The sequence below is a fragment of the Macaca thibetana genome, chromosome 1 (assembly GCF_024542745.1).
Source record: "Macaca thibetana thibetana isolate TM-01 chromosome 1, ASM2454274v1, whole genome shotgun sequence".
In the NCBI taxonomy this organism is placed as follows: Eukaryota; Metazoa; Chordata; class Mammalia; order Primates; family Cercopithecidae; genus Macaca; species Macaca thibetana.
The window spans coordinates 30484624-30504218 of record NC_065578.1 but is presented as its reverse complement, the minus strand read 5'-3'; the positions used below and the strand labels follow the sequence as shown (position 1 = coordinate 30504218).

The 19595-nt window shown below is 43.2% G+C and overlaps 2 protein-coding genes across 3 annotated transcripts in view; one reads left to right on the top strand and one right to left on the bottom strand.

The window, feature by feature from the left end:
• FABP3 (fatty acid binding protein 3) overlaps window positions 1–19595 on the top strand; it is a 263378-nt gene that overhangs the window by 112518 nt on the left and 131265 nt on the right. The window contains exon 1 of one of the 2 annotated variants that reach the window (XM_050796682.1): window positions 2232–2242. The exons of the other annotated variant lie outside the window; for it this stretch is intronic. The gene's annotated coding sequence lies outside the window, so the exon portion shown is untranslated. Of the gene's footprint in view, window positions 1–2231; window positions 2243–19595 lie in introns of those variants that run through there. 2 annotated transcript variants of the gene reach the window in all.
• LOC126941741 (guanine nucleotide exchange factor subunit RIC1-like) lies at window positions 158–1095 on the bottom strand (the record flags this gene model as incomplete). Its single annotated transcript, XM_050768821.1, has 2 exons — window positions 158–345; window positions 423–1095. Coding segments are annotated over 2 exons (861 nt in total), but the record flags the coding sequence as incomplete, so codon positions are not given.

Below are 19595 nucleotides of genomic sequence, written 5' to 3'. Positions count from 1 at the left end.
GCTTCCACTTCATTTCATCATTTTCTTACATGTTTTTTATGCCATCTTCTCCCAACTGGAAGGCAAGTTGCACACGTGTGAGTTCTCACCCATCTTGTTCACCATGTGTCACCTGTGTCTGGAACAGTGCCAGGAAGACTAGGACCTCACACTTTTATCAAGTAGATGGATGGATGGATGAATAGATGTATGCATGAATGGATGGATGGATGATGGATGGATTCACGGATGGATGGGTGGATGCATGGATGGATGGATGAATGCATGCATGGATGGATAGATGCATGGATGGATAAATGGATACATGGATGGATGGATGGATGGATGGATGGATAGATGAATGCATGCATGCATAGATGAATGGATAGATAGATGGATGCATGGATACGTGGATGAATGAATGGATGTATGGATGGACAGATAGATGGATGGATGCATGTATGGATGGATTGATGGATACATGGATATATGTATGTATGTATGTATGGATGGATGGATGGATGGATGGATGAATGGATGGATGGATGCATGCAAAGATGAATGGATGATGCATGGATCCATGGATGGATGCATGGATGTATGTGTGGATGGATAAATGGATGCATGGCTGGCTGGCTGGCTGGCTGGATGGATGGAGGGATGGATGGATGCATGTGTGGATGGATGAATGGGTGGATGGATGCATGGGTGGATGGATGGATGCATGGATGGATAAATGGATGCATGGAGGTATGTATGTATGTGTGTATGGATGGATGGATGAATGCATGCATGCATAGATGAATGGATGGATGGATAAATGGATGGATGGATGGATGGGTGGATGCATGCAGACATGGATGGATGGATGGATGGATGGATGGATGGATGGATGGATAGATGAATGCATGCATGCATAGATGAATGGATAGATGGATGGATGCATGGATACATGGATGGATGAATGGATGCATGGATGGACAGATGGATGGATGGATGCATGTATGGATGGATTGATGGATGCATGGATATATGTATGAATGGATGGATGGATGGATGGATGCATGGATGGATAAATGGATGCATGGATGGATAAATGAATGGATGGATGGATGGATGGATGGATGCATGCATGCATGCAAAGATGAATGGATAATGCATGGATCCACAGATGGATGCATGGATGTATGTGTGGATGGATAAATGGATGCATGGCTGGCTGGCTGGCTGGCTGGATGGATGAATGCATGCATGCATAGATGAATGGATGGATGGATAAATGGATGCATGGATGGATGGGTGGATGGATGGATGGATGGATGAATGAATGGATATCCACAGTCTCATAAGACAGTACCCATAGGGCAAACAAAACACACCAGAATCTCTTGCATCTGAATAAAACATTATGTTTTCCCTTGAGTCCACTCATATCTGTACTTCCAAACACTTCTGAGGGGGTAAGGGTGGATGTTTCTACCTGTAATTTGCAGGCTCTGGGAGGATACAGATGAGTAATTGACCTAAAGGCCCCTCTGGCTTCTATGGGTGGTATCTGCAGTTCACCCCTGCTCCTAAGATGTCTGAGGGAGAATTCTCTTCATCCCAAGGGTGCTGGATGATTCCTTCTGGCCTTGACTCAGCTAAGGAGGTAGCGGCAAGATTGGTGGGGCTGACTCTGGCAGATGGGGAGGACTGCTTGCAGAGGCTGTCATTCAGATAACTCCTTCAGCAGGTGAAGTTTATAAAGGGGACAGGTTGGAGGTGGTCTTGGCCTCCAGGGCCTACTGCCCTCCCCGCACTGCAGGGATGTGGCTGGTCATCCTAATGTGCACCTACCCCCATCTCTGTCAATGTCCATCCTTGTAGGACGTTCTCTTTCTGAGCTCAGAACTCACCAACATAGTGGTTTTGAAGTTTTAAAAGCACCTGGGAGACATACAGTAGCATCTGCTCTATTTTAGAGTTGGCCGGATCCACACCTCATTCATGCCACCTTCCAACCTGGGGACTTCTCAAGGCCAAGGTGAGTTCTGAGGCACACTCTGCACCTGGCCCATTGGCTATGGCCAGATCCTGTGTGTGCTCTCTGAGGACAGCCAGACCATGGGGCAGTGGCGGCCAGGTCAGGCCAGGATCAGGACCAGCCAGAGGCAGGGCCCTGGACACGGACTGACGTTCAGCAAGGATTTGCATTATCTGCATTACCCTCTCAACAACCTGGGAGGGGGATACTCACATCATCCTCACTTCATGGGGGGGGAAAAGTGAGGCTCTGACTGCACTGCTAGTTTGTGGCAGAGCCTGGATTTATTCCAGGTCTGTCTGACTACCAAAAGCCAGAGCTCTCACCACCAGAACAAGCACTGTTCAACAGATAACATACTTGGCAGAATTCCAGCAGGATCTGCAGACAACTAGAACTCATTCTTGGCACTTGGTGCTTGATATCAGCACAAACTGACTGTGTTCAAATGGACTCCGGAGGAGCCACTGAGTGCACGGCGTGAGTTACCTGGAGTCCAAAGCTCCCTCTCTTCTGTAGAGGTCCAGATCCACTGTATTCTGAGCTGTTTCTAGGACCACAAAAGGGAGAAATAAAGTCTGAGTTTGCTAGATTCTTCCTATGGTTGTTCTTGCCTGTTGTTCTCAACTGCTAGAAAGGAAGGAAAAGGTCAACCAAGCATTGCCATGGTTAGAGCGGTGGTTTCTTTCATCAGCTGAGTGTTTCTCTTTTTAAAAGCTTTTTTTGGGGCCCAGCACGGTGGCTCACGCCTATAATCCCAGCACTTTGGAGGCTGAGGTGGGCGGATCACGAGGTCAGGAGATCGAGACCATCCTGGCTAACATGGTGAAACCCTGTCTCTACTAAAAATACAAAAAAATTAGCCGGGAGTGGGAGGCTGAGGCAGGAGAATGGCGTGAACCTGGGAGGCGGAGCTTGCAGTGAGCCGAGATGGCGCCACTGCACTGCAGCCTGTGCGGCAAAAAAGCTTTTTTGTCTGCAGCAACCCTTGACCTTCTATATGAGGGCAATTGAGATAGAATTGCTCCCTCCAGCCCAAATCTCAGGTATTCTTAGGTGACTCAGAACCTTGTGGAGGTGTTGGAGGAAATCCCTCATGGCTTGCAGCAGTCCCAAAGGACGTCACCATCAACACTCAAATTGCAATAGTTCCTCTGGGAACCTCTCATAAAGGTTAGTCACCTAGTGCTTGGAATAGCACGCGGCTTTAGCAGCAGAGCTTCTCCTGAGACATGCAAGAGAGCAGACCCCCTCGGGGGTAAGAGCCCGACGAGTGAGGCTCATATGCAGCACCCTTTTATTTTTGAGACAGGGTCTCACTCTGCCACTCAGGCTGGAGTGCAGTGGTGTGATCATGGCTCACTCCAGCCTCAACCTCCTGGGCCCAAGTGATCCTCCCACCTCAGCCTCCTGAGTAGCTGGAACTACAAGCACACGCCACCATGCCCGGCTCATTTCTTTCTTCTTTTTTGTAGAGATAGGGTTTCACTATTTGTCTGTCTTCTTTCAGATTGGCCTTGAACTCCTGGGCTCAATTAATTCTCCTGACTCAGCCTCACAATGTGCTGGGATTACAGGCATGAACCACTGCACCCCAGCCCACAGCACACTTTTGACCCTGAATACAACCTTAGTTTGGTGCAGACAAGGGAGAAGTGGGAAGAAACAAGGGAAACAAGACATCTAAAGTTGACAGAGGGTCACCACCTTCCAAGACACCAGTTGGATTTATAATTAAAAGTTATGGTGCCTTATTTTGTAAATTTCTGACTCATTAGACCAACATCACTAAAAACGAAATTAACTTAACTTGGCCAAAATGGGGCTCATTCAAGATTCTGAAGTTGGTTTATTTATATGCACAATTGGAAGGAGCCAGCTGAAAAATTAAACAGAAAGAATGAGATAGTTATTTCAAATGGTATTTAGATGCTTCTAAAAGAGGGAATGATAAAGTTGCTTCCTCTCAGGAGGTGAACCACAAGATCTTGGAAACTGTTTCTTGACTGGAAACATCATCTGAAGTCTCTACCGTCTCACCACCTCCACTTACCACTCCTTCTCCTATTGCCCCAGAACCCTTGTACCCTTTGCTTTCAGAACTGCCTTGCCCAGATCTTCCTTTACTCCTTTCTCCACCACCCACAGAAGTTTTGACAGCATCTTTTTTAAATAAAAAGCCTAACCCAAGGGGAGAACCTTTAGTAGCTTATACTCCTGGACCAAGGCAGAACTTATAGCTCTTACTAAGAAATTTCCAGATCCTACCCAGGATCCTATAGGTTTCACTAAGGGGTTTAGTCTAAATGGTAAGAACTTATGAACCTGGCAATTCAGATGTGTATCAGCTGGTTCACATGTTAGTATCTGAAAAAAAAAAAAAGTGAGGGAATCATTATCAAAGGCTGACTGGAAAGAGTCATCAAGCAATTTTCCATAAAGAAAAAGCCAAAGACCAAGAAAGAACTCAGGAACTAGCAAATCGTTTAGCACAAGTAATTTCCCAGATATTTCCTAAGACCACTGACTCGTCTAAAGACCAGCAATGTAAACAAAGAGCAAATGAGACTGTGCTGGACTATTCTGAAGTATGTGAGAGGGATTTTAAATAATATTTGGGAATGAATGAAGAAGTCTAAGGGATTATCTGAATGATTCTTTCTTAAATTCAATCTTCTTTCATGGACTGGATGAGCAATTGGCCAAGATGATCAAATTGCATCAAATAAATTGGGATTCTGTGCACACTTCAGAACTAGTGAATCTTGCTGATAAGTTGGCCAGAGCTATACAGCAGAAGAAAGATTAGAAAGCCACTAAAATCACGAATTTACAGCATCAACAACTTACCGGTCAATTTATCTGATCTAAACAGAAGTCTCCCTTTCAAAAGGGAGTCCCATAAACCTCTAAAGATGTCTACTATTATTGCAAGAAAATAAGACGTCTAAAGAAAAATTGCAGAAAGTTGAAATGGGTACAGAAACAAAAAGAAAAAGAGAAAGGAGACGAGGAATAGGAGGGCTCTGAGGAGATAAAGAGGGCTTTCCCCTGTCTTTTAAGCAGCACTCTGGGGGAAGTGGAGCTACACGTAAATGGAGAAAAAACAGAGGCATTAGTTGACACAGGATCTACCCTTTCTGTTCTAAACCCTACCTTTGTAAAGAGCCCTCTTCCTTGGAGTAATCAAACCGTTCAAATGATAGGGGTATCTAATCAACCAATGACTATATACGAATAAAAACTTTTCCCTTTCCAATTAGGTCATATAGATGGACATTCTTTTCCTTTCTTTCTTTTTTTTTTTTTTTTTTTTTTTTTTTGTGACAGAGTCTCACTCTGTGGCCCAGGCTGGAGTGCAGTGGCACAATCTCGGCTCACTGCAAGCTCCGCCTCCCAGGTTTACGCTATTCTCCTGCCTCAGCCTCCCGAGTTAGCTGGGACTACAGGTGCCCGCCACCACGCCCGGCTAATTTTTTGAATTTTTAGTACAGACAGGGTTTCACCTTGTTAGCCAGGACGGTATCAATCTGACCTCGTGATCCACCCGCCTCGGTCTCTCAAAGTGCTGGGATTACAGGCGTGAGCCACTGCACCTGGTTGGACATTCTTTTCTTTTGGTGCCTTCTGCACCAGTACATCTTATAGGGAGAGATTTTCTGGAGCTTTATAATGTTCATATTTCCTTCTCAAAAAGAGGATAAATGTTTTTGAAAATGGCTGAAAGAGCATTGACTGAAAATGATAAATCATGAAGTTTAGATCAAATGATCATCAAAATTCAATGAAGCAGTAAGACAAAAAAGAACTTGATGCTTTATTACACCAAATCCCTGACTGTTTATGATCCCAGCTGTCTACTGACATAGGGAAAAATTTAACAGCGACTCCAATATGGATACAGGTGGATCCGAATAAGCCACTTCCCAATATTAAATCATATTCATTAAAACAGGAAACCATAATAGGAATAAAACCAATAATCAAAGACTTCATTGATTAAAAAAATGATTATTCTTTGAACCAGTCCTTCTTTGCACTCCCATCCTTCTAGTGCCAAAACCTAATGGGAAAGGATGGAGATTCATACAAGATTTGAGAGCCATTAAAAATATTGTCATTCCTTGTCACCCAGTAGTTGCAAACCCCCACACTCTTTTATCTAATATATGTGTAAGCAGTAAATATTTCACTGCAATTGATTTATGCAGTGCTTTTAAAAATATCAGTTGATCCTGACAGTCAATATTTTTTTGCCTTTACCTGGGACACCAGTACATCTAGACTGTTATGCCTCAAGGTGATACTAAAAGCCCAACTTACTTTCCACAAATGTTAAGGGCTGGCCTGGATGAGCTAAATGTTTAAGGAAATGCCACTCTCCTTCAGTGTGTGGACAAGCTCTTGTTATGCTCCTCTAGTCTGCATGATTGTAAAAACAACTCCCTTCACTCGCTGAAACAATTCGCAAACAGAGAACACAAGGTGTGTACAGAAAAGCTCCACTTGTGCTTAATGGAAGTAAAATGTTTGGGACATTTAATTTCTAAAGAGGGACAACATATAAATCTGGATTGAGTTACTGGAATTCTTGCATACCTCCCTCCAAAAACTAAAAGGTAGCTCTGGGATTCTTAAGCTTAACTGGCTACTGCTGTAGGTGGATCCCCAATTTTTCTCTCATGGCACAGCCTTTGTATACATTGTTAAAAGAAGACCAACTTGATTCTATACAGTGGACATCAGAAGGAGAAATAGCAATTCAAGAAATAAAGGAAAATTTTACAAGGGCCCCTGCTTTGAGCCATCCAAATTATCAGCTGTCATTTTTCCTTTTTGTTTATAAAAAACGTGATAGCACCCTGGGTATTCTGACCCCAAAACACAAGATATTCTATCTTGTCTATCTGACAAGATAGACCTATTGACCACTCTAGTCAGCAGTGACACACCGTAGCGCATGTGCTGCCCCCTTGTCTGAGGTCTATTTCCGTAGCTGCCAGCTCCTGAAGGCCACTCAGGCAATTGTAATGCAGGCTCCTTTGACTGTATATGTACCTCATTCTGTAGAACCTCTTTTAAATTCACAATATATGCAACACTTTTCTGTTAACAGGTTAGCTTCTTATAAAGTACTTTTACTCTCTGCTCCACATATTATCCTCCCTTACTGTAATACTCTTAATCTCACAACATTACTTCCTGAAACAACTGATGAGATGCCTCATGACTGTATTTTACTAACAGAATAGCTTTTGATGCCCAGACAGGATTTACAGGAGACACTGCTGTAAAATGCTGATGTTATCTTGTTCACAGATGGATTGTATCTAAAGGATGAATTTGGAAAATAATGAGCAGGCTGGGCCATTGTGTCTCTTGTGGACATTATAGACAGCAATCCCTTGCCTAAAGTAGAATCAGCACAGTTAGCTGAGTTAATAGTGCTTGCCAGAGCTTGTCAAGTGGCCAAAAATCAAATGGCTAATGTTTACATTGACAGCTATTCTGCTTTGGGTGTAGCTCATGATTTTGGAATGTTGTGGAAATAGTAACCTCCTCCAGACATCCATATTAACATGACTCTCAAGTTTCTGATCATTTAGAAGCCATCCAATTAATAACAACAACAAAAATAATGGACTATTATCAAGCCCTTTTACAATAGCCCTGGACATTTCCAACTTCACTCTCCGGAGAGTAAAGGAAATCGTTTTGCTGCTTCAACAGCAAAAAAGTCTGCATTAACACTGATATCAAATAAAACTAGAGAGGTGGCTATATTTAAAATGCACTCCATTGAAAAGGAACTCCAAGGGGCTCAAGAAAAGGCTTCAGAGAGGGAAAAGCAAATATAACTAACAAAAATGGGGGTGCCTTTTCTCCACTTGCAAATTATGGTATGGACCCAAGGACAGACCAGTTTTGCCTTTGGGATTTCAGTTTTCTATGTCACAACATGTCTATGAGCTCACTCACTGGGGGACTGAAAACATGATTGCCCAGGAAAAACAATTATCATTGGGAATTCTCACCCACAGTAGCTCATAGACTTTATGGCTGAATGTCCAGTTTATCCTAAACCTAATCCAGGAAAGTGTCCTCACAGATTTCAAGGGCATTTCCCTTTGCCCACTGGCAATACTTGGCAAATGAATTTTATCCAATGACCTCCAGCCCAGGGTTATAAATATGTGCTGGTTATGATTTGTATGTTCACTCATCAGATTGAAGCATTTCCTTGCAGAAGAGTCATGGCACAAGCAGTAGAAAAATATGTGTTGCAGTGGATAATTCCCTCTTGGGAAATTCCTTCCAAATTACATCACAATAGGGGAACTCATTTTACTGGAAAGAAAGTCCACTCCATTTGTAAAATCTGGCTCATTTTTCAACATTTTCATTTTGCATACCCTCCATAGTCTTCTGAATTGGTGGAATGAAGAAATGAAATAATAATAACCCAGATGGCAAAATTAATGAAAGCTTTTCATATTATGTGGCCCAAGGCTCTTCCATTGGTTTCACTCAACCTAAAAGCAACTCCTTTCAGAAAACATCAATTATCTCATAAGATAATTACAGGGTGACCTATGAAATTGGATGGTGGTTTATATAAACCAACTTTACTGAAAGGAGATATACTTCATTATTGTCAAGGCTTAACTAAACGTCTTTTCAAAAAAAAAAAATCAATAAAACTTATTTTAACAGTGTGCTCTCAGGTGCTGAAGATCTCAAATACCACCATCTCCAGCCAGGTGACTCTGTTTATTGAAAAAGACATCAACTAAAAGTCTCACTTCAACCTCATTGGAAAGGAGCTTATCAGGTATTGTTGACTAATCACTGTGAAGCTAAACTTGAAGGAGTTAACTCCTGGATTCACATTTCTCAGTTAAGAAAAGCTCCAACAGCTAAATGGACTTCTAAGTCCACCAGAGACTTCCAATTAAAGATCTCTAAGATTTCCGACTCCTCCAAAGGTGGGAAGGAGACGACATCTGAATAGACAGCATTTCCCAAGATACCAGACCAGGTCTGTGTTCACGATGATTTTCCTCTGCATATACCTTTTGTTTCTGCATTTTCCTGTCATGATGATGAGTATCTAGTAACATCCTCTCCTTTGTTTGATCCCTATTTCTCTTACTGGGAAATCACTCATCTAACTTATATGGAAGTAGAACAAACCTTTCTTTTTTAACATCAGGAGGATATTGGAACGCTGATGTTGACTTCTTGGAATCAGATCCTATAGTCTATGGCACCTTCTTTTCAGGCATAATATACTATTAGGAACCCTATTTAAAGTAATACTTCCAGAAAATTCTTCTCAATTCGATGCCTGGTTGGACAGTTTTTAATACTTTACTAATAGCTCACTGTATGACTATGAATCTAGATGATCAATTACTACCTGACGTCCTTGAGATAATTGAAAACAGCTGCAGCTTGTGTGCCTTGCTGCAGTATCTCTTGCCCTAGAGGTCAGAGGCTTTGTTTTTGTGGCTGTAGGTCTATGAAACATTCTAATGAAACTGGGAATCATACAATGGGAATTACTCGGTGATATGGTTTGGCCTGTGTCCCCACCCCAATCTCATCTTGAACAGTAATCCCCACCTGTGGAGGGAGGGACCTGATGGGAGGTGATTGGATCATGGCGGTGGTTTCCCCATGCTGTTCTCGTGATAGTGAGGGAGTTCTCAAGATTGCTAATGGGTTTAAGTGTGGCACTTCCTCACTCTTTCTCTCTCTCTGTCTCCTACCACCATGTAAGATGTGCCTTGCTTTCCCTTTGGCTTCTGTCATGATTACAAGTTTCCCGAGGCCTCCACAGTCATGTGGAACCATGAGTCAATTAAACCTCTTTTCTTTATAAGTTACCCAGTCTCAGGTATTCTTTATAGCACTGTGGAAATGGTATTCTCCAGTGGTATCCTCACCCAATTGGAGGATAATTTGGGAATTCAACCAGGGAAAATGTGAAAAGCCTTATGGTATATCCAAACTAAACTATATCTAGGGGTAACTGCTACCTATCTCACCCTAACTTGGAACACCCAACATATTTGGGTTCACAACCTGTACCTAAAATGCACTTCTGCTATAATTGTTCCATAGCAACAACATGTTTGGTGGATAAAACAGCACTGGCCAACTAAGGTAAAAGAAACTTAGGTGCAACAGGGGAATGACTTGTGATATTAAGACAAGTTAAAAATGTATTTTATGAAAAAAGATATTCACAAGAAAAGTTGATACTTACCAATCAAAATAGATTAGAAGAAATACTCTTTCATGAGGAAAGTAAGGATCAGGAAGCTGCATGGAAAGATAATGACACTGTTGTTAAGTGGATAAGTCAAACTGCTCAACTAATGAGGGACCACACCAAAAACTAGCGATGAGAAAGAGCATGCATCCAAACTCAGCAAGGTTTATTGACCATGTTAATCCAAATGGAAGCAAAAGCCTCTAAAACATGGCCAACCATTTCGGATACAGAAACACGAGGTGTGCATTTGTGGAAAAAACAAATCCTCTTCTTCCTGGAAAATTACTACCAGGGTGTGTAGCCTAAACTGCTGCACTCTACAGCTTTAGCACCAGATATGGCTTGGCTGTGTCCCCACCCAAATCTCATCCTGAATTGTCATTCCCATAATCCTCACAGGTCCTGAGACGGAGCTAATGAGAGGTAATTCAATCACGGGTATTGGGGAAACCAGCCCCTGGGTAGGTTTCCCCCGTACTGTTCTCGTGATAGTGAATAAGTCTTATGAGATCTGATGGCTTTATAAATGGGAGTTCCCCTGCACAAGCCCTCTTGCCTGCCACCACGTGAGATGTCACTTTGCTCTTCCTTTGTCTTCTGCCATGATTATGAGGTCTCCCCAGCCATGTGGAACTGTGAGTCCATTAAACCACTTTTTCTTTATAAATTACCCAGTCTTGGGTATGTCTTTATTAGCAATGTGAGAACAGACTAATACAGCACCCCATATATATAGTCACCAGACATATTACATAGTACACCTAGTACGAATAGGGATTATTTTAACAATACTTACATTCTCCCAATGGGCAATTCATGGATCATATTAAATAATAATACTTGGAATCCAATTTCAGTTCTAGATTGTAAACACATTCAGAGAGACTAGTGCTGTCCTGTTAGATTTGGAATCCCGAAATCATGGAAACATGACCTCTAATCTCTACCCCTGTTCAAAATAATATATGGAGCCCAGGTGACATAATAAGACCTCATCTCTTAAAAAAAAAAAAAAAAAAAAAAAATTAGCTGGGGATGGTGGCCCATGCCTGTAGTCTTAGCTACTCGGGAAGCTGAGACCTGAGGTGGTAGGATCACTTGAGCCTGGGAGGTCGAGGCTGCAGTAAGCTGTGATCACACCACTGCACTCCAGCCTGGGCAACAGAGCAAGACCCTGTCTCAAAAACAAAACAAAATAATATGTGGTATATGGGAAAATAATGCTTTTTTCTGGGAAAGGAAAAAAATGAGATTGTAACCATTCTCATTTTTACCTTAGTTGGCCAGTGCTGTTTTATCCACCAAACACGTTGTTGCCATTAAACAATTATAGCAGGAGTGCAATTTAGGTACAGGTTGTGAATCCAAATATGTTGGGTGTTCCAAGTTAGGGTGAGATAGGTAGCAGCAAATGAGTTTGCAACCAAACAATATTTGATTTAAATTATGCTACCATTTGGTGCAATATGAGGTTCATAGAGAAGTTACTTTTAGGATCATGATGTGTGACATTATTATGATGTTGATAATAAAAAATTTTGAAAATTGAAACTCAGTTCACCTCAAGTTTATTTCCAGCAAAAGAAAAAAAAAAAGAATGGCTAGAAGAGCAATTAGATAAATCATCAATTAATTACAGTTCTAAGTGAATACACCAAAAAAATCATTAAGTACAAATACAAAAAAACAAAGGGGGGAGGAAAATTATTAGATTAGTCATAAGACTATCAAAATAGAAGTTCCATGTTTTTTTCTTATGATGGATTGTTGCCTTTCTTCATTGTTGTTACCTGAAAGGACTCTCAGTTGTTCACACTATTATTAATTATTTTTCCAGTATGTCTATGTTACAAATGTTATAAATGCTGCAAAAATTGCAAATGTCACTGAAAGAACAGAACTCCAGCCCAAATTAAGTTAGTTCATTGATCTGAACTAATGGCTGTAGCATGTATGTAAGAGTGGTCTTCTGATGACTGTCCAACACATTATTTCCCTTTTTCTGATCAACTGAGGAAGGGCTTTCTATTTTAAATTTTTTCTTTCTTTCTTTCTTTCTTTTTTTTTTATTGAGACAGAGTTTCATTCTTGTTGTGCAGGCTGGAGTGCAGTGGTGTGATCTTGGCCCACTGCAACCTCCACCTCCTGGGTTCAAGTGATTCTCCTGCCTCAGCCTCCTAAGTAACTGGGATTACAGACGCCCACCACCACGCCCAGCTAATTTTTGTATTTTTAGTAGCTACAGGGTTTCACCATATTGACCAGGCTGGTCTTGAACTCCTGACCTCGTGATCCACCCGCCTCTGCCTCCCAAAGTGCTGGGATTACAGGCATGAGCCACTACGCTGGGTCTTATTTTAAATTTTTTCCATCCTGAACTCCCCAGGTTTTAAAAACACATCAAATTGCATATTCTTCCTCCCAACTCCTCAAGGCTCTTCAGCAATATGGTTGACCATGCAACACATCATTGCATCTGAGGAGCATTCTAAGGAAATAATTCTAATTGCAATGATCACCTCTTCTCTCCATAACATGAGGAGATATTAGCATGACAGGAGAGCCTCTCGCATTCTGAAAGGAAATACAGGAATTTTCGCATCCCCACTGACAAACCAAATGACAGAACTTCATATAGGAGTGAAAAACAGAACAAGGGCATTTAAAAATTCCAATTTGATCCCCTATGCTCTAAAATTCCAAGCAAAGGGGACCTGTCCTCTTCAAATCCTTCACATATATTACTTGGTTTTCAAAGTCCTCTTTTGGAGAATTTTAACCAGAAGGGAAAAATTGTCAGAAAAAAGAAAATATGAAAGAAAAAGCTTTAAAACACAGCCCAAGATGGCTGCAGGTTGGACAAATGGGTACTAATATAAGGCCTGTGAACTAAAGCTGAAGTCTCATCTGCTAGGGTGGAGTCTGACAAATATTTCACCGGCATTACTGATTGTAACCTTGCCTATCAGATGAAGCACAAAGGCAGGGTAGAATCAATCACCCCTCTCCAGACCCTAAGACCCCTACGTACTCCACAACTTTTTACCCTATATATGTTAACTGCCTATTTCTTTATTTATGCATAATGTCACTAAGCACCAATCAGAATTGTGTCACCTTTCCTTCAAGGCCCCTGTGGAGACAGGAAGTGACTCCATCTTGGATGTGAATGTGCCATGTTGTATTCTAATTAGCTCCAGTCTTGCAAATGCCTTCTGATTCTTAAGTTATTTACTATCCCTAGTGTAAGAAGATGACAACCTTGATGTCATCACACAAATCATAGGCTATGATGCATACAACATTCTTGCCTGTTCTGGAGGCTGCCTGTTATTGTCTTGCTGGGCACACACGCCCTTTCCCTACGGTACATAAGCCCTGGGTCTGGGGAGTAGCAGTGTGGAGATCTATCTTTTGTCTTGCAGCTAAAATCCCAAGACCAGGCTTCTGCCTGTAAGTTCTTCCCCCAGTAAAACACACTAAACCAAACTGAATTTGTCTCCCTGCTTTTCTGGTTTCCAGCTCCTTTGGCATTTGGGGGTCGTTTTGGATATAAGGCCCTTTCATGGAACAGACCCTTCTCTCATTTTCTTTCTTTCTTTGTTTTGTTTTGTTTGTTTTGCTTTGTTTTGAGACAGGGTCTCATTCTGTCGCCCAGGCTGGAGTGCAGTGGCACAATCTTGGCTTACTGCAACCTCCGCCTCCCAGTTCAAGCAATTCTCCTGCCTCAGCCTCCTGAGTAGCTGTGATTACAGGCATATGCCAACTATCCCAAATAATTTTTGTATTTTTGTAGGGATGGGGTTTCACCATGTTGGCCAGGCTGGTCTCAAACTCTTGATCTCAGGTGATCTGCCCGCCCCGGCCTCCCAAAGGGATAGGATTACAGGCATGAGCCACCACATCCAGCCTAAATTTTTAAAACATGTATTGGGAGAACTGAAAAGAGGAAGCAGGGAGATATAACAGAAACAAGGACCATCCCTCATATGGAAAGTCAATACATGACGTTTGAAGCAAGGGTTGTGAAATCGCATCACAAGCTTGTTATTTGGAACTATTGAGATAAATGCCAGAAGAAATGCCTAACGGAATTCAAAGTATTGGCCTCAGACGTCAGGAGTCTGGGAGCCGGGAGCTGAGGAGACGCACTCGTGAGTCCGTTTCTGAGAAACCTCAACTGTGCCACGCCTCCTTTAAATTTGAAATTTTTGAAAAGTTAAAGGTTAAAACAAATCAAAAGGGCCTTGCGGAGCTGTGTTCTCCTCACCAGTCCCCACGGTAGCCCCTTGGCAATTCACAGATAGGGCTCCCACTACCATGGGTTAGCTCAGGCCACAAGCCCGGGTGCCCCCTCCTTCTCACGTGGGAGGTTATGTAACCCATCCAACGTCACAAAGGCAGCGGGTGTCAGTCCACAGTCACGGCTCAGGGCTTCTGTCAGAACAGGGATCTCCTTAGGGTGGGGCCTGTGAGTGCCCTTGTGCTGTGACTCAACCCAGTTCCCCGTGTGACTCCACAGGGAGCTCAGAGAAAGTCAGCCCACACTCACTTTCACCTGAGGACACCCCAGTGGGGCAGAGCGGGCCTTCCCTGCTCCACCCCAAGCAGGACTCATGCCCTGGCCTTTCTGGGGCACATTGCTGCATCTTTCAAAATGAGCAAATAAGTACTTTTATGAACATGGCCAGTGGGAGTAAAGATTATTGCCCTCGTTTTGTGGATGAGAAAACTGAAGTTAAAAGAGGGTAATGGGCCGGGTGTGGTGCTCACACCTGTAATCCTAGTGCTTTGGGAGGCGGAGGCAGGTGGATCACCTGAGCTCAGGAGTTCAAGACCAGCCTAGGCAACATGGTGAAACCCCGTCTCTACAAAAACACAAAAATTAGCCGAGCGTGGTGGCATGCACCTGTAGTCCCAGCTACTTGGGAGGCTGAGGCAGGAGGATCACTTGAACCCGGGAGAGAGAGGTTGCTGTGAGCTGAGACTATACCACTGCACTGCAGCCTGGGTGACAGAGTGAGACTCCGTCTCCAAAAAATAAAACAAAAAAGAGGATAACGACTTGTTTAGGGCACACCACTGATCCCAACCCTGATTTGGATGCAGGCCTGACTCTAGCACCTGGGTTCTTGGGTCACTGACGTAAAGCACACTGACTCAGGTTTGTAAAACGAGGGCCAAATAGCAGCTGAGTCCCTGGGTTGCTGTGAAGGTCAAATGAGGGACTCTCGGGAAGGTTGTTGGTACATCCCAATGACCTCACACTTTCAGCCACTAATGGTGATGATGATGTCAGAGCTGGGAGGGCTGGAGACATGCCCCAAACCTGGGGTTCAGGTGTAGCCTGTTGAGGCTGCCTTGAGAATCTAATGAAAGCAGATGACCCTCTGTTCTGCAGGCAGCCCCAAGACAGTGTTTTGCACGTTAAGCCCCTCCTAGGTGCTCTAACATCTTCCATTTCCACAGATGATAAAATGCAGCCTCGGGCTGATATTTCCTTGGATCTGTTTCCCAGCTCGGGAAGGTGTTCTTGAATCTGAAGCAGACATCTGGAGCCTGCGACTGAGCAGCAGCCCCCCTAGGAAAGGGGGAAAGACCTCTGGTTACCTTCCAGAAAGAAGAGAGAAGGTGCCTGTCTCCTCCATGACCTAACTGTACACAGCAGGATAAAGTTACCTCTAGAAGCCACCGAGGAAGCAGAGAGTAAACTGGACATCCATCTGTCCTAAGGCATACAAATATTTGCAGGCACAAAAATACTTGCAGGCACCTCCCCTGTCTGGATTCAGACTGGGCCCCTCCACCACACCAGTCCCCACAGCTAGGTGGAAGCCTAGAGGTCAGGAAAGAGGAGCGCCGGTTGCTTTCAACAGTTTCATGGTGAAACCATGCAGAGAAGCACTTCTCATGTTAATTCATCTCACATACATTCCAAGAGCACCTACTATGTGTAAGGCACACAGTGGGACAAGCAGATGAACAAACAGAATCTCTATCGAAAGTGGTGAGTGATGTTCTAGCAGTTCTCATACGATGCTGCAGGACAGAAAACACACTCTAACTGGGGAAACTGACCAGGAAGGAACACTGGGGCTTGTTGAAACACATGATATTGGAAGTGCCTATATCATGGTGCCCCAAAGTCAACTCATGATTTTTACCACCAACCTGACCTTTCACCGCCCAGCGAAACTTGCCATCATCCGAATCAGTTACATGTCACACTTCCCACACTCTCACTCTCCATAGACACCTCGGGTCTTGCTGACCTTTCCTCCTCTATGTCCCCGCCGTCCACTTCTCTCCATCTTTAACATCTACTTCAGCAGCTTCTCCTTTGGTCCACTCTCCAATCCAACTTCCGGTCTGGATGACCTCATCTAAGAACAGATGTGATCATGGTTAATCCCTTTTGAAAATCTTTCAATGGGCCAGGCACGGTAGCTCACGCCTGCAATCCCAGCACTTTGGGAGTACGAGATGGGTGGATCACCTGAGTCCAAGAGTTCAAGACCAGCCTGGCCAACATGGTGAAACCCCATCTCTAGAAAAATACAAAAATTAGCTGGGTGTGTTGGCACGCACCTGTAATCCCAGCTACTCAGGAGGCTGAGGCAGGAGAATTGCTTGAACCCAGGAGGCAGAGGTTGCAGTGAGCCAAGACCATGCCATTCCACTCCAGTCTGGGAGAATGAGACTCCGTCTAAAAAAAAAAAATATATATATATATATGATATATATAAATATAAATATATGATATATATCATATATATATATCAATGGCGCTTCTATTGTTATCTGTTTGTCTGTCTGTTTGAGATGGAGTCTCACTCTGTTGCCAGGCTGGAGTGCAGTGGTGCGATCTTGGCTCACTGCAAGCTCCACCTCCTGGGTTCAAGCAATTCCCCTGCCTCAGCCTCCTGAGTAGCTGGGACTACAGGCATGCACCACCAAGCTTGGCTAATTTTTTTTTTTTTTTTTTTTTTTTTTGTATTTTAGTAGAGACAGGGTTCACCATGTTAGCCAGGATGGTCTCGATCTCCTGACCTTGTGATCCACCCACCCTGGCCTCCCAAAGTGCTGGGATTACAGGCGTGAGCCACCGGGTCTGGCCTATTATCTGTTTTAACAAGTCCCAGTCTTCCTTCCAGGCCTGGTTCAAGAGGAACTTCTCTCCAGTTTCCCAGAACGGTGTGTTCTCTCTCCCGCAGTATTTCATGAGAACTTCAAGAACAGGGCCTAGGATGCCCTGCTTAGTCTGGCCTGGATCTTTCTTTCTGCCTCACCTTGCATCGTAGCCCTCCTCATTATCCACCCCTCTGCAGAGCTGCTCTGCGTGTAATAAGTCATATTCCCCAGGCTCCCTCTCGTCGCACCTTTTTGCATACATTCTTCCCCTCTCTGGCCAAGTCCGTTTTTCTTCCCTCTTTGCCTGGATGATCCCCTTCATTATTTATTTTTTGGCTGCCCAGGTGCTCATTCATAAGAGGTGCTAAAACCTGAGAAAATAAAGGAAGTGTTGGAAGGATTGTTTGATAAGCTACTTGGAACATGAGTGAGTTCTCTAATCGCATGCCTCAATCACAATGGCTGGAAGTCCATTGCCTTCCTAGAAGATTGCCTCTGGGTAAATACTAGGCTCTTGCTTTGCTAGTAATTAGGGTGAGCAAATGTGGGCCACAGCTGAATTGTTTAGGACAGGAAAGGGAAACCAAGGACTGTCAAAAGAAACCTTCCATTTTCTAAACCTTCCTCCACGTAATGCTGTTTCTCCTCCAAATAAATGTTAAACTAGTTTTAGTTGAAATTGAGAGCAAAACCCACAAACAATAAAAAGGAAGTCAGGAGAGGCAGAAAAAATGCACAGAACATAAGAATGTGTCATTAAGAGTTAAATATCATCAGAAAAAAAAGAGATAAGCATGCAACAAGAACACTATGCTATGGAAAAGAAACAATCAGAGAACAAGATAGAGCTCTTAGAAATTAAAAATGTAGGCCGGGCACAGTGGTTCACGTGTAATCTCAGAACTTTGGGAGGCCAAGGCAGGTGGATCACCTGAGGCCAGGAGTTCAAGACTAGCCTGGACAACATGGTGAAACCCCGTCTCTACTAAAAATACAAAAAATTAGTTGGGCTTGGTGGTGGGCGCCTGTAATCCCAGCTATTTGGGAGGCTGAGGCAGAAGAATTGCTTGAACCTGGGAAGCTGAGGTTGCAGTGAGCTGCGATCATACCATTGCACTCCAGCCTGGGCAACAAGAGGGAAACTCTGTCTCAAAAAAAACTAAAAATGTAATAGCTGTTTGGTCAGGATAGGGTCAATGCTGTAACAAACCATCACAATCTCAGTGGGTTGTGACTATGAAAGCTTATTTCTTGTTCCCAGGACAGTCTCATTCTTCCCCAAGTCACAGGAACGAATCAGCTCCATGTAGTCATTCAGGGACCCAGGGAACTTCTTTCATGAGGTCTTACCATCTCCTAGGGTATTAAAGTACCCTGCTTCTAACCAGCAGGTGAAAGAGAGCAGGAAAAGAAAAGAAGATAAAGAGAGAAAACAAAAGTTATTGGGCACCACTGGGGAAGTTGGGGCACCAGTTTATTTCTCTAAAAATAGTTAATTAAAGGAGAATAATTAAGCATTTTTTATCCCTAACTGCATTTTCTGGTAATTAAATAGTCAAAATGAATGAAAGAAAGCTCTTCTATGCAGAGGAATTTCAGCTACTCATGCAGGAAAAAATAGAATTAGAAAATTATCATTTTTTAAGCCCCTAATAAAATAACTGATTCAAGAAATGGTTTTCAATGGATGCCAAAATCACTCAGTGAAAGGTTGATGGAGAACTTTTCAGTGAAGGGTAAGGTTGCCATTGCCTGAAACTAAAGATAGATCTTAGCATCATTAAAAGCAAGATCACCGGACATGATATGCCTCCAGGTGTGATGCACTGGAGACTTACAAGGTACCCCATGAAGTATAAAGAAGCAAGTGTGTATCCCTAGTGTAAAAACTCTACACGAGAATTGACCCAGTTTCTTCAGGAAGTCAATAGCACTGAGGAAAAATACAGGGAGAAGAATTAATTTATGTTAAAAGAGTTAGAGGCTGGGCACAGTGGCTCATGCCTGTAATCCCAGCACTTTGGGAGGCTAAGACAGCTAGATCACTTGAGGTCAGGAGTTTGAGACCAGCCTGGTCAACATGGTGAAACCCCATCTCTATTAAAAATACAAAAATTAGCCAGGCATGGTAGCCCACACCTGTTGTCCCAGCTACTCAGGAGGCTAAGGGGATAAGGG